Below are 22,409 nucleotides of genomic sequence, written 5' to 3'. Positions count from 1 at the left end.
TGCTTCTCTTTGTATGATTTTTTTTTTTTTTTTTTTACAACATGGGTGCTGGATCAAACAGCACGACACTCAAATTACCTTCTGGCCCTGAACGTTCACCTTAATTATTTACCATTTTAATTTACTCAAACATACATTTTGTGTCAAATTTCAGCTTTGGTGTCAAGAGTTTTCATAGCGGTTCCGTCTGAGTGACAACGTGGATGACAAATGGTACAATAAATCCTTCATAGTGAATGTACTGGAGGCTGGAGACGGGTTTTCCCAGGGTCACTGACGGCGTTTCAGAGATGGCATTTATCAAAAGCGGCACAGCTGAGGGCAACTGTGGTGGTTCATATGATTGAAAATATGTGAATGAAATCAAGTTGGTTTCAGCGTAGTAAGACTTTGTATGGTTTTATGTCTGATATTCAATAATGACAGAAAGTCAGCTATCTTACTAATGAAATAAAATGAGGTAATTAAATTAATAAATCCAAAAAAATGCAACATACTTTTAGTATTTGAAATAAATAGATAAATAAATGAATCCAGCTAGGTAAAATAAAATAAATCCATCAAAAATAATAATAATAATAATAAATGTATAAAAATTAACTAAATATAGATAAATAACACTTAAAACCAAAATCCTCCAAAAATAATGAAAAAATAATTTAAACCAGATGCAAATAACTGAATAAAACAAAAAATGTATGCATATGTAGTTAATTAACTAACTATTCAAAGCAGACGGACACTAAAACATTTTGAAAATAATGGAAAACAGTTAATTAAATTGTGTTAGCCTTTTTTGCACTCTCTGTGCAACAACCAGGTTCGTTTCACCAGTTACCAGTCCCGACCATAAAGCTCCTCAGAGTTTAACCCTGAAATAATAAGATTTATAAAGTTTAAAACAGGATTTAATGATTTAAAAAAAATGGTCAAATGTTACAAAATCATAAGTGGAATAGATACAGAGTGAAGGCCCACACTTAGCACACTATTAGGATGCAATCAGTTTCATTTTGTGTGACCGTCACCAGTTTTATGTGCTATGGCTATGTAAGCAGCAGCAGCAGCAGCAGCAGCAGCAGCAATGTGTTCATATCATCAGATAAGGAGACAGAATCACTTCATCCATAACAAAAGATTTTATGGCGTTTGACTGTTGGAACTTGTCTAAAAGATTTACTTGATTGACTTGCATTAACCCCAATGTTTCCTCATCTGTTCCACGTTAAAGTCTACCGCCGTTAGTCAGACGGTGTCCTTCAAATTAAAAGCGCTCTTTTTTTTTCATAATGGAAATTGCAGAAGTTATCAACATAGTGGAATAAAAACAAAAACGACAACACAATTTCCGTGTTTGTTCTTCATAGACTTTTCAAGACCATATTCCATGTAGAAATTCCAACAAGATTTCTTGTTTGTGATATCATGCAAAGCATTTAATGCTAACTTTAACCGAATCCCTTGAATGTTATTAAACTTTGCAATCTAGAATAATTAAGGATCTTTATTTATCTTTGCACAGCTAAAAAAAAAAATCAAGTGTCTATCCTTGTTTCAAACACTTTGTATATAAAAGTTGTCAAATATTTTAGAATTATTGCTTTTAGTGAAAGTTGCATCACGTTGATCAGACTTTTCTTCAACTCATATACTTAAAAACGTTTGTAATTAATTTCAATAATAGTATGTTAACTTAACTTCATTGCAAGGGGTTGATTTTACAAGCAGTACACTGCATTTTATTTTTCCATTCCCAAACCGGAAATGTCGTTATTAGTTGAGCCAACTTTACACAGCCTGAACTTCGAACAAAGTATTTGGAGACGACACAAGAAACAAAGTAGCGGTTCGACTCGCGCTTACATTAAATTCGAGACAGTGGGTGTACATTTGATTAATGTCATTTATTTTAATTTTCTTATTACTAACACGAGGCCAACTCTTGTCCTTTTTTACTTATTTATTTATTTAATTTGACCTGGATTTGTTTCGTTTCTTAGTTTGTCAGCTAACACCCAATCCAGGGAGATAATTTGCTCGGGTCTAATCCCGAGTGTGTGTATGTGTGTGTGTGTGTTAATCCTTTCACACTTAGTGCTGCACAACAGTTGGAGGAAGTCCAGCAGGAGGAGTGTCTATAATCTTATCGGCCGTGAAGTTAAATATATTGAGGTTCCGGGTAAATGAGTAACAACACGGAGGCTCCTCTCTCAATCAGCTGGGACGCTGAAGATTCACAAAAAAACCATTGAACTTTCCGAGGAAGTATGCGGGGCAAACTCAAACGGAAACACGAAGTTTGAAAGAAACCTCTAGTTTTTCAGAGTAACTCCTCCAGAGACCCACCGGTTTGAAGGGGGCATGAAACCCCGACCGAACATTACTCCTCGCAAAGAAGCGACACGATGGCATCATGCGGAAGAAAGAGTCGAACCAAGTCAGTTCTTTGCCTCTTTGGCGTCACTTTGTTGGGGTATCTGATATTTTTCAAACACCCATCCGGGAAGGTCGGTGCTGCAAACCGACGTGAAGTCTCCGTGGAGGGCGAGGAAGAGAATGAACGGCTGAAGAGGCCCGTTTACGAGAAGCCCCCGCCGGATTTTAATGCCCTGGGTGAAATGGGAAGAGCTGTTAAACTGAATTTGAACAAAGAGGAGAAAATAAAAGAGGAGGAGAGCATCCAGAAACACCAGATTAACACCTATGTCAGTGACAGGATCTCACTGCACCGCAATCTGTCAGAGAGATGGAATCCGCTGTAAGTGTCACAGATTGAATCTTATGAGTATGGATACCTTTCACTACACTGTACTCCGACCGTATGGACAAGTCACCAGTGGGGACGAATCTAGTTTTTAAAATATTGAGTTTTGACATAGCTAAAATGTTCCATCATGCAAAATTCTACTTTTAAGTATTTTTTTTTTTTTTTTAGTAAAAAGTACCAATGGCTACTCCAGGAGCATGAAGCTCAGAGAAAGCTTCAAGTATTTCCCCCCTCGCCGATAAGGAGACAAAAGCTGATTTTTGGGAATATTTTTGAAAATAAAATGGGGTCTAAAGAAGCCCGATTGTGGCACTTCATTAGATAGATAAAAATATCGTTATTTGTTTATTTATCCTGGGGGAAATTTGTGTATCTAGTAGCCCGAAGAATATCAACAAAAGCACACATAAATGCGTGCATCAATAAGACTAATTTATGTTAATTGAAGTTATATATCCAGAATGTTATTTTATTTCAGCTGCAGGAGGAATAATGGTTTTCCTGTTTTACATGAAAAAAACAAAATGTTCTTTGCTACGATTGGCATAAAGTATTGTGAAGGTTTTTACAATTTTTACTCAATGTCATATATGATCACAAATGCCTACTAAAGAATCATTTAATGAATTATATATATATATATATATATACACACCTACTTTGTTTTTTGCATTGTATCAATTTTACATAGATAAAAAACCACCAACATTCAACAGCTGCCTAGATTCCTCTCAGGTCCATGAATTAAACTTCTGTCTATGGGGAAATTTTTCTGCCATAATCAAAGAGCAAACGTGTTCAGTCTGAAAGCAGGATTTCATGTCTTTTGTTCTCAAAACTTGTAATATTTTGCCTACATTTTTATTTTGAAAGCAGGACTTCATGCCTTACACAAAACATCCGCCAGCAGTGTGCTATACTTATTGCTAACAGGGAGAAGGAACTTTGTAATGGTTTTTGTGTGCGTCAGTGCCCGGCTGCTTCTGAGATAACAGTTCCCAAAAAAATAAAAAATACACACAGCGTGGGGAAAATATACTGAAGAAGAATTCTTGTCTGTTTTTGTGAGTGCAACATATATAGATCATAGATGGATAGATATCATGTCGTGACTATTTTGCCTTTTTGTTGTGAACAAAATCCTGCCTAAGATCCGTAGCTGTTAGCGATCAGTAGCACACTGCTGGCGGATGTTTCGCGTAACATGGAGCAGAAAGCTGATGTTGTTTCTCCCTATATCCAGTGGGTGGTGCAGATTGCTACAATTGGTAGTAGTTACACACGGACACTCGCTAGAAGGAAACAAACGCACCCAGTACAACGCTTTCATCCCATCTGCTGAAAAGTTGCCAGGCGACTGTGCCAAAAGGCAGTTTCATGTTCCGTAAGCGAGCAGAGAGTCCGAGCAGAGACTGTGAGCGGGAGGAGAAGTTTTGAGTACAAGCGTTACAAGTTTTGAGAAGAACGACATGAAGTCCTGCTGTCAAAATGAAAATGTAAGCAGAAGTATTAAAAGTTTCGAGAACAAAAGACATGAAATCCTGTTTTGAGACTAAAAATGTGTGCTCTTGGATTACGGCAGAAAAATTCCACTGTGTACATTGTGCGTTTCAGTTGCAAAGAGCTCAAGTACCACTACAAGACTCTGCCTACGACCTCTGTGGTGATTGCTTTCTACAATGAGGCCTGGTCTACCCTGCTGAGGACGGTCCACAGCGTGCTGGAGACTTCTCCCGACATCCTCCTCAGAGAGGTGGTGCTGGTGGATGACTACAGTGACAGAGGTAGGCGATGGGACGCTTGATGGACAGGCAGCAAGGCTGCAGGGCTGAAAAGCCGGCTGATTGACAGTTACAGGAGTCGGAAAGCTTGTTATTGGTGCTCATGTGGAAGCACACGGACGGCGCGCACTCAATGGATTGTCAAATGAGCTGCGACTGAAAGGGTGGGAAATGGCGGAGTGAGATAGATACACGTGAAGCAAGAGTAAAAGGTTTTGTAAGGGACAACTTTATAAGCGTTTTCTTGTCATGTGTTTAACAGAAGAATTAAAAGGGCTGAGGCATGCTTACAGATGAACAATAGCCGAATAAAATCATAACGACATCTGTGTTTGTAGGTGCAGCCGTTTTCTAAAACGTTCATCCCAAGGGCTTTAACTCAAGAGGTGGTTTCCAAACATTTAGAATCATGAGCCTGTAGGTGAAGCAATCAGTCCCTGCCTCACCCTCTGCTCTAACGCTGTTTACTCATGTTAGTTTACTCTGTGTCTTACTAATGTGTGTTAGGAAGATAAAGGCATTGGTCCTTCAGAAGCAAATTTTAGGATAAAAGCCAATTTTCCACTTGTCTGCTGCACATCAGCCTCATTCCCAGTTTGACATCACTCATACATTTATGCAGTGTGTAATATTTACAAGACATTAAGTATTATAGCGAAGTTAAACATTACATAGTATGGCAATGCAAATTCTTTTTTTCCCATCTTTCTTCTGTGAGCTAATGCACGAGTTTCCAAGTCGTCATAGATATTAAAAGGACTTGGCGTTTACACAGACAGACACATTTCTGCATGGTTTGTGTTTCGCAATTGAAAGACTGGGGGATCACACACTTAACAACTGCACCTGGGGAGGGATCACAGGTTTCAGGATTTCTCAACCACCAAAGGCAAATGAAAGCTTCAGACTTACCAGTAGTTGGTGGTAATAGAAGATATTTTCAGAATTCGGAGAAACTCTCCCATTTAATGAGAGAAACGCAACGTATAATACTTTGAGTTTATCCCGCAAGTGAATATAAACGGAGACATTTAACAACATATGCGCCTCTCAGTCCACCAAACTGAAAACATTAGTGTGCAGCCCTTTAATTAGCCTATTTGTGTGTACATTCAGAGACATGCTCGGATAATAGGCTTCGCTGTGAGACAGTTGGAGCTTTTGCACCAACGGCTGCTGGAGATCGGCTGCTAGACTCTCTTCAGCAGTCGAGATTTTATCCCAGCTTTAAGATTCTGAACTCAAACTATTTGCAGCGTTAAAGGTTATAAGTGTTCACTTTTATTTGAATTACTTGAAGATCACCTGAAGGAGCCACTGGAGAGGTACCTCTCCGGGTTGAGGAAGGTGCGTTTGATCCGGGCCACGAAGAGGGAGGGGCTGGTCCGGGCCCGGCTGCTAGGGGCATCCATCGCCACGGGCGACGTGCTGACTTTTCTGGATTGCCACTGCGAGTGCCACGAGGGCTGGCTCGAGCCGCTGCTCAAGAGGTGAGAAATTGCTTTTCAGGAAACTGTAGCACTCTTCAGTTTGAGTATTTCACTCCAGTGTTGAAGTTAAAGATCGCGTTTCCAAGTTCAGCTGTCGCCAGGCATTGCGTCGACGTGCATCGCAAGCCGAGGGTACAAGTGCTGAAGTGTTTCAGTATTTGCATATATGTGCCACTTGTCCCCCATGCAGGTAAATAATAAAGAAGAAAGCAAAGAAAATCAGAACGATATCTCCACAAGCACAGCTATGCAGTGCCTCGCAGATGCCCTCACGCACCTTGGAACGCATTTTCATTTTGTCACATTACAAAACCAAATTTGTGCAGTTGTAGCTGAACAAGTACGCCGCTTCTCTTGGCCCGCTGGGGTTTCGTTTTTGCTTTTAAAACCGATCTGATGGAATATTGGAAAGGACTCTTGATGTGTGCAAGAGTTAGCCTTTCACCAAAGCTGCTCAAACGTAAAATGCCGCAAGCACAGATGTCCCCAAAGCAGATTTCATCGTCCACATTTCTAAAGAAGATACATGGATGGTAAGGTCATTTTAGCAGCAAGGCAATTCAAATAACAAACCAAACGAGAGAGCAAAGGAAGAAAAAGAATCTAATAATGTTTATCCAAAGCATATAAACTAGATACTCCTGTTCATGGTTGCTAGATAAGTATAAATAAGTATTCTCTGTACTTTCTAAGTATGTTCTACATTTGTAAACGTAATGAGTACTCCACAGTTTCTAAGTAATAATAAGTATTAAGTGTTCCTGTTCTGGAAGATTTTTTTTTCTTCTGGATTTTACGTTCCTTTTAATTCCTTTTCTTGGCTGCAACAATAGGAGACTCTACATAACAATCCAAAAAGTAATCTAAGAAGTATAACATTGGTCCAAATAGTGAGTACTCCACAATTTCTAAAATTACTAACACACTGGAATTATACTAAAAAGTATAGCATTGGTCTAAATAGTGAGTATTTAGATTCTAAGTTTGTTCTAGTTTTTATTTTTTTTTCTGGGTTAAATAGTGAGTACTCCACAGTTTCTAACAAGTAACTGACCAACTGACACTACTTCTGCTACAAGACAAACTGAATAAAAACATCTAACTGTACGTGCAACATCACTGTTTGTTTAGTTTTTGTGTGCATTGGCGCCCAGCTGCTTCTGAGGGAACAATTCCCAAAAGAAAACCGAAAAAACCCCAAAAAATATGCACAGCATGGGGCAAATAAAGTTGTCGTAAGTACAATATATATATATATATACATATATCTCCATCCATCCATTGTTGCAAGTTTTGAGAACAAAAGACATGAAATCCTGCTTTCAGCCTGAACATGTGTGCTCTTGGATTGTGGCCGTAAAATTCACCCATCGGGCAGACTTAAAATTTCTACCCGCCCTAAGGTCTCAACCCGTACATCTCTTATTTCCAATCATCCAAACTGGTGTGGTCGTTCCCATCGGGCCGAAAACTAGCAACTTCTCCAAGATCAGTTCCGCTCCCCTAGTGAGTTCTAGCATCCAAAGTTTGCCTGCGAAATAATCTCATCCAACTTGCGCCTCTGTCTCACACCATCGGTCTGAGTGTTTGCTAGTTCAGCTCAGTCCATCACAAATTTGTCGATATGCCAGGTGTCCGCAAGCTCCAGAGAAAAAAAGCGTCTGCCTTCATTGATAAGATAAAGGGATCCTGAAACACTTGGAAGCTGAATCGGTATAATAGCACTTTGCACCAATCTGATGGTGGAATAACCCGAGTGTCAGATCAAGATCAATAAATATATCTGTTGTTGTGCTCACATGCCTATTTAGTTAATGATTTAGATATGTGCTTTTTGATTAAAATGCGATAAATTGCGATGAATTAATTACCGACCCTGAAATTAACTCAATTTAAAATCGTCCCACCACTCAATCATGACCAACTGCAGTACGGGACGTTAACACAGATATTAAGTTCTACGTTTTTCCTTTTTGACGTTAGCTTTCCCATCCTTTCTCCAGGATCAAAGAGGAGCCCAAAGCCGTGGTGTGCCCCGTCATTGATGTGATAGACTGGAACACCTTCCAGTATCTAGGCAACCCCGGCGAACCTCAGATTGGTGGGTTTGACTGGCGGCTGGTCTTTACCTGGCACCCGGTCCCACAGTACGAACAGAAACGCCGTCACTCGCCCACTGACGTCATCAGGTACTAGTTACAAAAAAAAGACTTCTGTGAGCAAAACAAGATCGCAAGTTTTTATTTAAGATATTGTATCGATTCCATCCGTATCTTCTGATTACTTTTTTAAAAAATGTATTATTAAATAAGAGGTGGATAGAGACACCAAGATTAACTTCTGTTTGTTTTTGTTTTTTTTTTTTTTTGCTTGTTTGTGTTGTTTTAGATCTCCTACTATGGCAGGCGGTCTGTTTTCTGTGAGCAAAAGCTACTTTCATTACCTGGGGACATATGACACAGGAATGGAGGTTTGGGGAGGAGAAAACCTGGAGTTTTCTTTCAGAGTAAGAAGCAATCTAATGTATATCTTCGTGTTCTCATACGTCATACCAATCCATGGTGCTCAGCTGAATTATCACTTTGCACTTGTAGAGTTTGCAAAATGCTAACACTGTTTATAGCAGTAATTCACATCATGCGGCACTGAACAGACGTTTGGAGCTGGATTAAATTAACTGTAAGCCATGTGACAAATTCTTCTGCAAACCGCAGTGATCACATTGACGTGACGCCACAAGAGAAAACAGAGCGGAGACCTTAAATGATTTGATTGCTGTGAATAATTTCTTTGCTGGAGTAAATACAACGTCCCAAAAGAGTAGTAACCAAAAATATGTCTCTGTAGTGGCAACAATAGCCTTTTTTTTTTGTTTGTTTGTTTCCGAGCTCGTCCACAACGTTTGCCCTCTGTGTAGCCCGATTGATTCACAGCTGAGAGGCTAACCAAATCCTGGTGGTGCTGCGGTTCTCGTCTCTTAGATTTGGCAGTGCGGGGGCAGCCTGGAGATCCACCCATGCTCCCACGTGGGTCACGTGTTCCCCAAAAAGGCCCCTTACTCACGGAGCAAAGCGTTGGCAAACAGTGTGAGGGCGGCAGAGGTGTGGATGGATGAGTACAAGGAGCTCTTTTACCATCGCAACCCCCATGCTCGACGGGTGAGTCCACACAAGTCATAAAGAGGGTGCTTGACGGGTGTCAAACGGAGTCGATGTCTCCCTTTAAAAAAGGAATCGAGGCACATTTAGACGGGATTAATCGTTCAATTCCGAAAGTCGCATACTTGTTTATTTTTTTTATCTTTTACTGCATCGACATGCGGATGCAGTAAGTGACACCCACGCCTGCTTGTACGTTTCGCTCAAACTACACACGTACAAGCTCGGCCGCTCCCCCGCTGCGGTGTAAAAAGCTCCCCCTGATTAAGTGACTCTCAGGATACATGAGCGACACACACTCAAGGTGACAGGAGTGCCGGGGCATTCCGGTGTGTGATTACCACCTTTTCCGTGTCACTCTGTGCCAGCGGGTGTCACCCACCTGTCCTTGACAGGGTGATATCAGTGCTAACCAGTGGGGTGCCCTGTCTTAATGTGTGTGTGTGTGTGTGCGTGGGCGTGGAGTGTGTGACAGTGTAGTTAAGAGGAGAAGCTCTCGAAGCACAGATCAGGTGGCGCTCATCTCCCTGAGAGGAGGAAACCTTGCTGAAAGGGAGTATTGCTCAAAGCAAGCAATGCTGCGTTACTTTTTACCGTGAAGGGAGACGTTGGGTTTGTGCGTTTTAATGTTTTAAACCTTCTGTGAATCATTTGTCATAATTTAAAGCATAAATCGACGTGATGTAACTTTGGTTTAAGATGCAGCTATGCTTTGCTTTTTCATACCACAAAAAAAAAAATGGAATATATATTTCCTGTAGGCAAAATAATTTTTTAAATAGGCGATGGCTTTAAATTCATGAACAAATTACATGAACAAAAAAAAAAAAAAAAAAGTCCAGAGTATTTTGAGTTTTACATTTCCGAATGGAAAATCATTCATTTCCTCCGGCTCGGTATCTGAGTCCTGATACTGTGTTAAAATTAAGTAAAACAATACCTTGTGCTTGAAAACTTAGTAGCTTTACCAGTCATTAAAAATGCATCGAACAAGACCCAGATCCAGTATCAGGGTTCAGATCGGGACTTCTGTCAGAAAAAACAGACTCCGCATTGTTGTCTTAAAGCCCTGCAGCCACTTTGAAATATGGTGGTAGCAGCATCATGCTGCGGGCATAGGATTTTTTTATTTTTTATTTTTATTTTTTTTAGCAGGAACAGAAAAGCTGGTCAGAGTTGTCAAAAGTACTTCAACTTAAACTTTCTGCTACAACTGCAGTGAATGACGGTCTTAGAAAGTATTCACTCGGGGGAGCTGATTACAAAACTTGACATTTTTCACAGTTTTATTTGTACATTTTTGAACAGTCTTTGTAGTTTTTGTTTTACAGTTTAGCTCTACTTTGTGTTAGTCTATCACATAAAAATCCAAATTAACCCTTTCATGCATAGTGGACACTACTGTAAGGCATTTTTTGTGCTTCTTGTGGATTTTTATGTTATAAATGACACAAAGGATCATAATTCATGCATGAACGGGTTAAGACATATTTATGTTAGTGATTAAGGTACAAAAAACCCCCAAAGTGTTTGCTTTTCCAACACAAATACGAATATCAAGCACATCGTCAAAGTATTGTTGCTTGTTGTGGAAAGAGGAGCGCTCTTCCCCTCGGACCCGACTCTTGCACTGGGTCATTCCAGCTCCACCAGCCCTTGTTGTTGTTCCCTTGTCTGTAGCGGTGCTAGCACTTGATAAAAGACCACCTCTTTTAGGAATCTGTCTCATGACCGGATAAACTGATAAAGAGCCAATTAGAGCTGTGTTTGGGCACACGGCCAGCATCCATCATTCTGCAGCGCGCTTCTAGCTTCTTCATCTTCTTCTTCTTCCAGCAGTGAAGGTGTGGTGAGCATATGCTGAATGGCAACGCGCGAGTGTTTGCTTTCTTGTAATAACCAGCTAATCTTTATCAGAGTGGCGATGCCTGTTTGTTAAAGATAATTTACATAAGCAGATCGCTGTCGGCGTGTAAAACACACAGATACATCCTTCTGTTCTTTAACCGGAACTTAGGAGTGTCTTACCAGTAAAATATTTGACGTCATTGTGTGTGTGTGTGCGCGTGTGTGTGTGTGTGTGTGTGTGTGTGTGTGTGTGATTAATGTTTGACATACAATAAAAGTGGGCAGAGTTATGAAACAACTACAGAGGGTGCTGTTGTACACCCTTTCACATCTTGGCTAAGCTATGATGCAGCAGCTGCGAGTGAAGCATGAACTCTGACTTTATCAAAGTTGTTTCTAATTAGGTCAGTAAAGCTGAATTGTTATGTTTTATTTTTTTCTCTTTTTCTAGGAGGCCTTTGGAGACGTGACGGAGAGGATGAAACTGAGAAAGAGGCTGGGGTGTAAAAACTTTAAGTGGTATCTGGATAACGTCTACCCCGACATTTTTGTCCCACACGATCGACCGGGCATGTTTGGAATGGTTAGTCCACTGTACCGCCAGAAATATTCAAAATGAGTGAATTTGCATGTTTCAATCACTTTCTTTGCTCCATCAGTAAAGAAATCTTTCACCCACGCATGCAGACCGCCACTCAAATTCACGTTAAAGCAAATACTTTTTGGCAAAATTTTGCTTATAGGAATAAGAGAAATATTGAATTAAATGTGTTTGAACCTTTGCAATATACCTTTATGTGACTTTTTTTTTTTTTTTTTTTGGTAGTTGAAGAGTCGGGGAAAGACCAACTACTGCTTTGACTATAATCCTGGGGAGGACCAGGTGCTGGAAGGTCATAGGGTCATCCTCTATCCATGTCACGGCATGGGTCAGAACCAGGTGAGGCCTGTCAGACAGTTTAACTCTTCTGGCTCTGTATGGCCCCCAATGTAGTTTATCCTACTTTGTAGTGCAGCCCTGGGCTAACTTGCATTTTGTGTCATAGTTAGAAAAATTGCGGACAGCACTGCACTCCCATTACTCTGATCTTCTAAAGAGATGCGTTCTCTTTAACTTCTCTTTTTAAAACAAATGTCGACACCAGTCAAAACCAAACACAAACGATAATCTTCAGGTCAGCCATGCTAACCCTGTTCTTCTGCACAGATCTAGTTGTTTAATCTTAATCCTTATGGAGACATGACTGCTTATGCCTAGTGAACAGAGTCACACAGAGCCTGTCTTTTAATAACCACTGGTTCATTTGATGTCTTTTTACTCTATAACTTTTTAAAGATATATTTCCACTCAAATCATGGCTTTGTAATCTTAGCTTTTAGATTTAGCATCTTGTACCTGTAGTTAAATGTTGCCGTCAGTATTAAGATAAAAGTTCTTATGTTTGTAGTTCTTATAGGTCCAAACTATTTACTCACCAGCTCCTTAGTTTAGTGACCGTTTTTCTTATAACCGTTTTTCTGTCCTCTGAACCTTCAAACAGTCGCTCCCTCCTCATTTCTTACATTTATAAACAACGGACTTAACTTTTCCAGGTTCTATAATTCATACACAGTGTTGATCTGTAGCGGGAGACTGTCTATTTCTCAATTGCATTTCCTCTGTCAGTTGTCAGTAAAGCAGGGAGCTCTGTGAGATTTAGCAGCGCTGCCAGAAACACCCCTCTGTGGACACGCGCCGATGTCATTTTTGTCGAAAACGGCTTCTGTAGTCAGCCTTTCGGGAGTGCCCTGCATAGCTCCACTCTACATTCGTAGTCTGTAACCAGTGATGCCAGTTTTTGGTGTACACACACACACACACGCACACACGCAAATTCTGTTGCACAGTGTTTACTTCTAACTGCTTCTTTGTTTGTGTCTTGCGTCTGTGATTGGTTCTCCCAACAGTTTTTTGAATATTCGGTCGACGGGGAAATATGCTATAACACCAGAGATCCTGCTGGATGTGTTGTGCCTGACAGCATCAACACTTACCTGACTGTCGTACAGTGTGTGAAACGAGGACAAGCTATTCCCATGGACCACAAATTTATCTTTCGAAAGGTACTGCAAAATCATCTTGGGGCCAAATTTATTTCCAATTTGTGTGTCTGTAGCTTTTAACTTAAAAAAACAAAAAACAAAAAAAAAAAATGTGTAGAGGTTTTTTTTTAGGTTTCTCAATTATCCAATAATGTTAGTAGTCTGTACTGTCTAGTAAAAGTTTTTACTTTGTAAACTTAATTATATTTTGTCACGTTACAACCTGACATGTATTTTATTAGGATTTTATTAGTCAGCAGAAAATAACAGTGGAAAGGGTGAGATGCATGGTTTTCAAATTGCTTTTACAAATCAATTTTATTTGTGTGCTCGGGGTGTTAGACCCCCTTACTCTTATAACTCCATATAAAGACTGTTTAGTGAGAACAGTCCACCTATGTGTACTTTAATCTCAGTATAAGTCAGCTATTTCATGAAGGCCTCAGAGGTTTATTAGAGAACGTTGGTGAACAAATGGCATAATAAACAAGCCAGAAAGGCCGGGGATAAAGTTATAGTGACATTTAAAGCAGGGCTATGTTATAACACCAATCCATTAGCCGAAAATGGGCAGAGCGTGAAATTAGAGCGTGAAGTTAGAAATCCAAAAGTTTGTGGCACAACTTTGCCTTCTTCCAAGTCGAATAGGAAGGGACACGAATCTGTTAACGTGAGGACGCCAGCAACGTTTGACATGAGGAAACATGGATTGCAAAACGTTGAAACTCCCTGTCCAATCAGGCAAAGATCTCTAGATGAACAGAACAGAGATATATCTCTGAAAAGATTTTTCAAATGTTTGCAGTAAAAGGTCAATCTGTACAGTATTGACTCACCAAAAGCTGGATACAGACTTTTCAGATTTCTGTGTCTGAAGGATCAATTAAAAAGTCTCGCTATCCTTTTAGTTATGCACTCCTTAGTGTTGGTCATGGCATAAACCCCTGCAAGACACACTGAAGTGGTGGTGGTGGTGTGTTTGTAACATTTTAAATAATAGAAGATTGCAGATATAAAGTAGAAATGAACAGATTCATTGGATCTCGGCTGATCAGGAGTGACTTCCCCCGAGCGAAACAAAAACAAAATTCCCGCCTAGCTCACGGTGGAAAAACAACAGCGAGCTGCGTATTTACCACACGCTGCCGGAAGCTGTTCAGCATGTGCCGAATGTAGTCGCAGGACGTCAGTGTCTGACAGCCTGCCATGCCATCTAAATGTAAATGGATCTGAAAAGGTGAAATGTATGTAGGAAGAGTGAAAGACGCTGGAAAGTGGGAAATTTTTTGGGAGAGACGCTGATGTGTCCTAGGAAAAGGTTCGCTGGATTTGCATTTCACCCGGGCCAGCTTGTGTTGTTCTCTTGTTGTTGTTCCGTGTTTTTCGCAAAGTACAAAAGGTTCACATTGTAACTGCATTTTTGCCTCACGAGTAATTTACAAACCTTTGTGTTGTAAATATAAATGAGTTTCCTGTTTACTGAATGTTTTTGTTTTTTTCCAGGATGGGAGTCTGTTCCATGTCCAGACCCAGAAGTGTATTGAAGCAGTGGACCAGACAGACGACGGGACACCAGCCCCGGCTCTGAAGCCCTGCTCTGACATCCTTCGCCAAAAGTGGTTTTTTGAGGAGAAGCTGTAGACACTTAGCATATGTGGAGCATCTCACCAGCTGAGGATTCCTCTCTGATCCCCCTTCCCAATCAAACATCCTCATTTTCCATGCAATTGCAGGAAAGTTCATATTTTCTGAAGCGTCTTGTGGACAAAACAAGACAATAGGAATTCTGGCTATTCTTCAAAGTGGGCCAGACTCGGTTCAAGACTTAGTGATGATCTAAACTACATACGGTGGCATTCTGTTGGAGAGACTGTTTTAGCTCCCTTTGCTTTTTGCAAACAGACATAAGGACACAGAAACTTGTGCATCGATCCGACGGAAATCACGCGTTTGTGAATCTGCCAAAAGAGCTTCTCGTGTGGCTGCTGGCTGATGTGTTTTTTTTTTTTTTTTTTTTTTTTCCAAGCACATCATCAGGGCTTCTTTCTTGATATTTGGATTTTCTCCTGTAGAGGGGGCTAACACTCCTCTCTGCGTTTGATCCTTTCTGTCGGCGTGTCCTCGCTTCATCATGTGCCAGCGAGGACAAATGATGGGGGGGTTTTAATCGGAACCTTTTGAAAAGGTTGACTGCTCGATGCTTCATTATAGCAGCAACTTGAAAGCAAAGTCATAGATCGCCGGTGTTATGCGGGTGCCTGACCATAACGCTGAAAACACGGGAAACCGCACTGTTACTCTGCTTCGATTTCACATTTCATGTGAAGTGAAAATGTCATGGGTCATTTTTGAACAGTCCCACTCAAAAGTTTTCATGCACTCATCATTCACATTGAATGCCATTTATCCTTTTATTTAAACCGTTGTTTTTACCAGGGTCGACTGTAAACATGACCCTCATCTTCACCGGTTTGAAAACACAAGAGTCAGACTTTGAATTTATTTTGGATTTTCCCTATTCCCAATCGAAAACACAAGCTCAAATTTACACATTCTCCTCAATTAACATTTTGAGTAAATGTCCCTTAGCAGGTTGCACACAAACATTGTAAGTCTTTGTTGCCCCTGACGAGCTTCTGGCACAACTCGGGTATTGGACCACTTCCTCTTTCATTAAAAATGATGGAGCTCATTTAAGTTGCTCGGTTTCCTGCCTTGAACTCGGCTTTTAATCATAGCTTATAAATTTTCACAACGGTTGAGTTTGAGGCCATAGAAGAAGCTCAACAGTCACATGTTTCATCCCCTCTCAAACCAGTCTTGATGTGTGTTAGGGATCTTTGTTGGAATCACTAGTAGTGAAAGGTGTTGTGGTACCTGGAGCCAAAGAAAGAAAAAGAAAAAACAGCAAAGGAAAGCAGGAGTTCACACAGAACAGCACTTGGTGCCGCCGCCATTTTTGCCAGTAATTTCAGTGTATTTAAGCCTTTTTGGCCAAAAAGCTTAACATTTGTCTCGTTTGAACATGGAGCGTTCCTTCAGAGAGCCTTTCCTTTGTCCATTTAGACTGCTGTGAATTTCCATTTAGCCAGAAGGTGTTCATTTTACCATCTTCCAAGTTATGACTGGCTGGAGTCTTGGAGATTCCTGGGTTAATCCAGAACAATCCCAACAATCTGCTTGAATTCAATCTTGCAAAAACAAAACAAAAGAACTATGACTTAAAACCAACTACGTGCAACGAAGCCAACCGATTTAAATAAATTCCACCAAGAAATATTAATTTAGAGATGTCAACAAGAACATTTGTCTAGATATTTGTGGGTTGGAATATATTTAAACCTGCACACTTATAGGTCAAAAACTTTGGGAGCAAGATGCAATTCCCACAAAAATCACCAGTATACATTCCATGACTCTTATGTAAAGAATGGCACATTTAACAGGTTTATGAATGCTTTATTTGGACTTTTCTTTCTTCTATGCAACTTCTTCTGACTTTAATTGCTGTACTTCAGCATCTGCCACTTTTGCACTGAAGCTGTGCACATCTCGTCAACCCTAAACCCAAAACTCTAAGCAAAGTCTGATCTTATGCTAAATAAATGCCAAAATCCGTAGAACTCCTACTGGTTTCCGAGAAAAGCATCGCAAACAATAAACTTAAAGTTGCTGCCAACCTTGATTTGCAAAAAAAAAAAAAAAAATCCACAATAAAATTCTAACTTATTTGACTAGTTCTTGTTTTTATAAGGTCAATTTTGAATCACATAACCGTCACAGCCTGATGGGGAAACATTTTTAAGCGGGATCAAATTAATTCCATGACTGCGTGTGAACTTCTGAGTGAGACTGTAAATTCCCGTTTAATGGCTGAAATAACGCATGCAGCTGTCTAGGCAGTTTTGTGTTCATAAAGAGTTTCCTTAAAGCTTCTCGTCAGATTTTGCCGTAACAAGAGTCAAGTTGTCTGGTGTCGGTTGCAGACCAACGTCGTTCTCCACTAAAACCAGAGCAGTAGTGTTCGAACTCGCTCACCCATGTGCCTTTTTATAAATAAAATAAAAGTTTATGCTACATAATTTAATATCAGTGGAGGAAAAATGCCTTAGAGTGAGATAAATCAGTGTTGCTAAGATCGCAAGAAAAGAAATTGGCTGCACGCCAAACGTTTGCACAGGCGTGGGGTTCTTCCATTGCTAGCACATGTTTTTTTTTACTCTGGCGGATCATACTGATGTGAATACTGACGCCGCTTCAGCGTTCATCCGTCAGAATAGACTTCCTTACTTGTGTGGGTCTCCCTCAGGCCATGCGGAGGGAAACGGCAGAGGAGTAGACAGTTGTTGGTGTCTCCAGAGTGCCGCCATGCCAGATGGCTTCCTGATTGATTTTCTGGGCTGCTTCCAATTCTTTATCACATTTTTTTTCCCCCTCCTCTGTATGTGACAGGACTTTGTATTTTTGCACCTGTACATACACATTTTTGAGGGGGGTAGGGGGGGAGAAAACGAAATCAGGAGTACATTTTTGATAATAGAGCTGAGTGAATGAAGCAATCTGTGACCTCTTCCATACCATTAACCTTCACAGGCTCTTTCACCGTCGGCCTCAAATGACTGCTGTTAGAAACTAATGGCAAGAGACCATCAAGCTGGAAAAAGATTTTCGATATCGATTCAAGAGTGTTTGCTTACAAGAGTCTAAATGGAAGCGTTTTCGAAACACTAACGCCGGGGAACTGAGCCGGACTGGAAGCTCGGTTCGTTTATCGCGCAAATGAAATTAATAAAAGCGAAGAAGCACGTGCTGCTGTTACAGGAAGTTGACGACGTCCGCAAGGTGCGGCCAAACGTTGCGCGAGCCCAAAGACGCAGCGTCGGATATTCGCTGCCATGCACTTACACTTGAGAGTTTTTATTGCACTGTGCAGAGCATTGGAAGAATGAGCTGAGACATAGCTGTGGTGGGCTGGAGGGAAGCACAAAATAAGCACACAAGCTTATTGAAATATGGATGTAATTACTGGGCTTCAGTTCCCTGTAGTCCATAAGAAGGCTTTTTGTTAGGATTATAAGCAGTACACTGCTAAGTGCTAAGTGAAGTGGACCAAATGACCGGTGGGGACGGTGTCATTCATAGTAGGAAGCAAGAAACATTTTTTATTTTTATTTTTTGTCACGATTGTATGATGTGTGATAGTAAAACATCCAATGTGAGGTGGTCAAGTTTAGGCATGATGTCCGGTTAGCCTATTCTATTGCTGTGGTTTATCAATGGACATTTTTATTGACCTTTTTTATTTTTTTTAAATAAGACGCACTACAAGTAAGTAAGCAGTCTTTGGTATTTCCTGATATTCTCTTGGCTTTCTGAGTAATAGAACTGATTTACCAGAAAATACTCAAACTGCTCCCTTAATTGATTTATCACATAGAGTGGGGTGGGGGGAGTTATTTACTGTACCCGTGTTGCCATCTGTTTTCAAACCATTCGAGTGTTATCTTGGATGCTGATTTGATGTGCTGCAGGTTTCAGCTGCACCGTTTCACCATTTCAAGATTATACGTCTGTGATGTTGTCGTATTTCTTTTACATGGCAGCCAAACCTGTGTCGTCAATGTATTCCAGGACTTGTCGGAGCGATGTTATGATGTTGTCGTATTAGACCGTGCGCTGTTTCACAATAATGCTGAGGTTCCTATTTGTAATGAAAATAACTTGCAGCGGGAGATGTTTTTTTTTTTTTTTTTATGCTATTGCTGGCAACCATGAAGGTGTAAAATTCCTCAAAAATAAATTTTATTACAGTAACATAAACTCACACTGATGATCTTCAATTTGAGTACATGTTGTGGGCGAGAAAAAAAATACATATTTTTTTAAGCAAACAAATGCTACAAATATTAATAGCATCATATATATGTAAATTGAACAGAAGATTTTATTAATTTTTTATTATCTTAGCATCAAGCCATTATTTCTGGTTTCCTGGAACTTGAAAATGACACAAAGGAGAGTCCATCAAAATAACAAAGACAAGAGTACGTGCTATAAGTATGTTTCGGGTGTGCATTAGGGCCATCTGCTGTCTCTGTTTGCTTTAGCAAGAGACAATTTAAAACAGTTTTCTATATTCTACTCATAGATAACTTTCGGGAAATGTTATATGACTACACCAAATGTAAGATTAGGACATTTAAAGGTATTTCAGTTCAATCAGGAAGTCTTAATGTAATGTTAATAAGATTGTTATAAGACTCAACTGGCAAAACGGAAAACGAATAAGAACAGGACGTGTTTCAAAATTTTGTGAGGTTTGTGCATTTCTTAAATGGCTAGGTCATGAAACAGAGTAATAAACTGAAATGCACTTTTTATTTATGTGTAGGAATCGATAACGTGACAGTGAGTCGAGAATATGCTACTGCTACAAGAAATTAATTTTAGAGCTCTACACAAAACGCAGATTTTTTTTCTATACATACTTCCTGTTGAAAGCATGTGTCGACATTTGAAACACAGGATGCCAATTTCTGTGTTTGTCAGTATTGTCAATTAAACAGTGACTCATCTGCATCCACAGTGATTTAAAAAGACTCATTTCACCCACATTAAACTGCCGGAGACGTGAATCAAGATGCTCAGGGGATAATGAGGGAAGGGGAGCTAAGTTTTTTCAACCATATCTGATTGGATTGGTCACCAGCTGCTGAATGAGATGGTGAAACGTTGTGCCAGAGCCAAGCTTCTCTCGGTTTCCTGCGAAGCTGACAGTCGAGGCCTGCAATCAGTCTCAGTTACTCGCTGGAGATTTTCGGCTGTTTATTTTGTCTGGGCTTTGTTTATTGCGCGACATGTTTCTTCAGCATTTTGTGTAAGATGTAAAACACATATATTCTGTTTTTGGTTACTTGACTAGGCTGCATCTTTCGCTTGAAGAAATAGCAGCGAGGAACATTTGTGCCCCACCGAAAGCGCCGCATGCATCAAGCCAGCTTCTTTCTCGCACAGGATGACATGTTTTGATGCAAAACAAGCCAAAAAAAAATAAAAATCTCCACATTACACGGCACCGCACGGCTGCTTGCTCAGAAGAAACTGCGGAGGTCTACGATGCCACTCTCCCTTTTTTTGCACACTCTCCTCTTCATCTTTCATACACAGGTTTGCAAAAATATTCAGCAAAAAAAAAAAAAAAAAAGTGGGGTTGAGAAATCCTGCAAATGCATTCACAGAAACCCTGCATTTTGTCGCAGTCTACTCGCAGATTGTAGGCGTAGTTTTTGATCCAGTGAATAGATGCTGCACTACAGCCTCTCTCTCTCTCTCTCGCTCTCACACACCCCATATGTGTCTTTAATGGTAATGCAAAACAAGGCTCCCCGCGGAGAGAGTCATTGGAGATGCTTAGGCTTCAGTTGTCAGGGAGCTGGAGAACCATAGGAGGAACTGAACACGCACACACACACACACACACGCACACACACACACCAACTGGAAGTCATTTCCACACTGTTGTCGGTTTGGTTTATGTAATCCACCAATACCCAGAACAGCTCAGGAGCTGTAGCTGTTGGCGGCATACTCTAGATGACACACTTTCACTTTCAGGAGGGACTAAAGATGGAGCACAGAACATGTGAGGCCTAGATACAGAGATACAATTACATTTCTTATGCACCGTGTCTGATTGACGCCTGATTAGCGTGGATCGTTCGGCGAATTGAGCCTTCCATCAGTCATCAAATCAGCAACAATTAACTGTTCTTGAGCAGTTACGTCGGAACAATACCGCTGCTGTCTTTGCCGGATGACATGTTCTTCCATTTGGCGGATTTAAATAGAACTTAGCTTTTTTATTATTATTTTCAGTGAACGAGATGGAGCTTAAAAAAATCTGCTCCAGCACTGCAGGAAAACACAATTGTGGGGGGGGGGGGGGAAACATGCCACATATGATGAATATTACTGTGTACTTATTAAAAAGTCAAGCTAAGAACAGCAAAAAAACATCACTTTGTTCTTACTGAACCACAAATGGCAGCTTATTTATTTATTTTTACTAGACTTTAAGAAGTAGTTCCTGAAGTGTAAGTGGATTCAAAATTGTGCAAAGTTTGAGGCAGATTTATAAATACAAATATGAAAAATACGCTGTGCATTTGTATTCAAACTGTTTACCCTGATGTTAATATAATCTATAAATCGATCACTTACTAGATTTCTGTGTAATTTTGTGTAAATTCATCTCAGTGAAAGACAGAACAAACAGCATCATAAAGACCAAGAAAGACAGCCCAGCTTGTCTTTATATGTACACTCTGCCTGTTTTGTGTTTAAAGATGTATCTATATGGATGGTTGACTGATGCTTGGCTGTTTATGGTTTATTAGTGAATTGACTTTTGAGAGAATGGCTACATTGGAACAGTTTAGATCAAATGTATAAGAAAAGCCCTCTCAAGGTATCCCAAATAAAACATTTCTGGCAAAACTTGCAAAGCCACAGATTTATTTTACTAAGGGGTGGGCTGCCACCTTATTGTGGTGGAGGGGTTTGAGTGTCCCAATGATCCTAGGAGCTATGTTGTCTGGGGCTTTATGCCCCTGGTAGGGTCACCCAAGGCAGACAGGTCCTAGGTGAAGAACCAGACAAAGCGGAGCCCGAAGACCCCTTATGATGGAAAATATCTTTGGACCTGGCGTTCCCTCGCCCAGACACGGGTCACCGGGGCCAGGCCTGGAGGTGGGGCACGATGGCGAGCGCCTGATGGCCGGGCTTTTACCCACGGAGCCCGGCCGGGCTCAGCCTTCCAATGGGCTCACCACCTGTCGGAGGGGCCAAAGGGGTCAGGTGCATTGTGTTACGGGTGGTTCTGACTGTTGTCTGTGCTTACTGACCGAACAGCAGTTCAGATTACCCACCCTTCTTGGAGTCCACTCTCCACTCTCCAGTACCCCCTTAGAGGGGGTACTGGAGAGTGGCCCTCTTGGGGACTACCTTGTTTTACTGGGGGACTTCAAATGCATTCACATTTGAATGCATTTGCGGCTCGGGTGGTCGCTGAGGCAAAAACTTGGGCGTGGGAGGAGTTTGGAGAGGCCATGGAGAAAGACTTCCGTACGGCTTCGAGGCGATTCTGGTCCACCATCCGGCATCTCAGGAGGGGGAAGCAGTGCAGCACCAACACTGTTTATAGTGGGGATGGTGTGCTGCTGACCTCAACTCGGGACGTTGTGGGCCGGTGGGTGGAATAATTCGGAGACCTCAATCCCACCAA

At 40.8% G+C, this 22,409-nt stretch overlaps 1 protein-coding gene across 1 annotated transcript; it reads left to right on the top strand.

Annotated features, from left to right (window-relative positions):
• The first annotated feature begins 1,789 nt into the window (after positions 1 to 1,789).
• Positions 1,790 to 21,630, top strand: galnt12 (UDP-N-acetyl-alpha-D-galactosamine:polypeptide N-acetylgalactosaminyltransferase 12). Its single transcript, XM_014995178.2, has 10 exons — positions 1,790 to 2,758; positions 4,382 to 4,551; positions 5,849 to 6,038; positions 8,042 to 8,227; positions 8,427 to 8,544; positions 9,020 to 9,196; positions 11,496 to 11,627; positions 11,871 to 11,984; positions 12,992 to 13,147; positions 14,630 to 21,630. Exons 1-10 carry the CDS (start codon positions 2,406 to 2,408, stop codon positions 14,765 to 14,767), a joined length of 1,734 nt encoding a protein of 577 aa, XP_014850664.1. The 5' UTR covers positions 1,790 to 2,405; the 3' UTR covers positions 14,768 to 21,630.
• Positions 21,631 to 22,409: the final 779 nt, after the last annotated feature.

The sequence above is a fragment of the Poecilia mexicana genome, unplaced genomic scaffold (assembly GCF_051168715.1).
Source record: "Poecilia mexicana isolate PSO_F unplaced genomic scaffold, ASM5116871v1 scaffold_11, whole genome shotgun sequence".
Classification (NCBI taxonomy): Eukaryota; Metazoa; Chordata; class Actinopteri; order Cyprinodontiformes; family Poeciliidae; genus Poecilia; species Poecilia mexicana.
Note: the sequence above shows the minus strand (reverse complement) of the source record. Positions and strands in the feature narration are given on the sequence as shown.

Bases quoted from the DNA above. Each gene is read 5' to 3' on its own strand.
- galnt12 (XM_014995178.2), top strand. From the start codon at position 2,406: ATGGCATCATGCGGAAGAAAGAGTCGAACCAAGTCAGTTCTTTGCCTC. The intron at 2,759-4,381 runs GTAAGTGTCACA...TGTGCGTTTCAG, and splicing joins TCAGAGAGATGGAATCCGCT to TTGCAAAGAGCTCAAGTACC. The intron at 11,985-12,991 runs GTGAGGCCTGTC...TTCTCCCAACAG, and splicing joins ACGGCATGGGTCAGAACCAG to TTTTTTGAATATTCGGTCGA.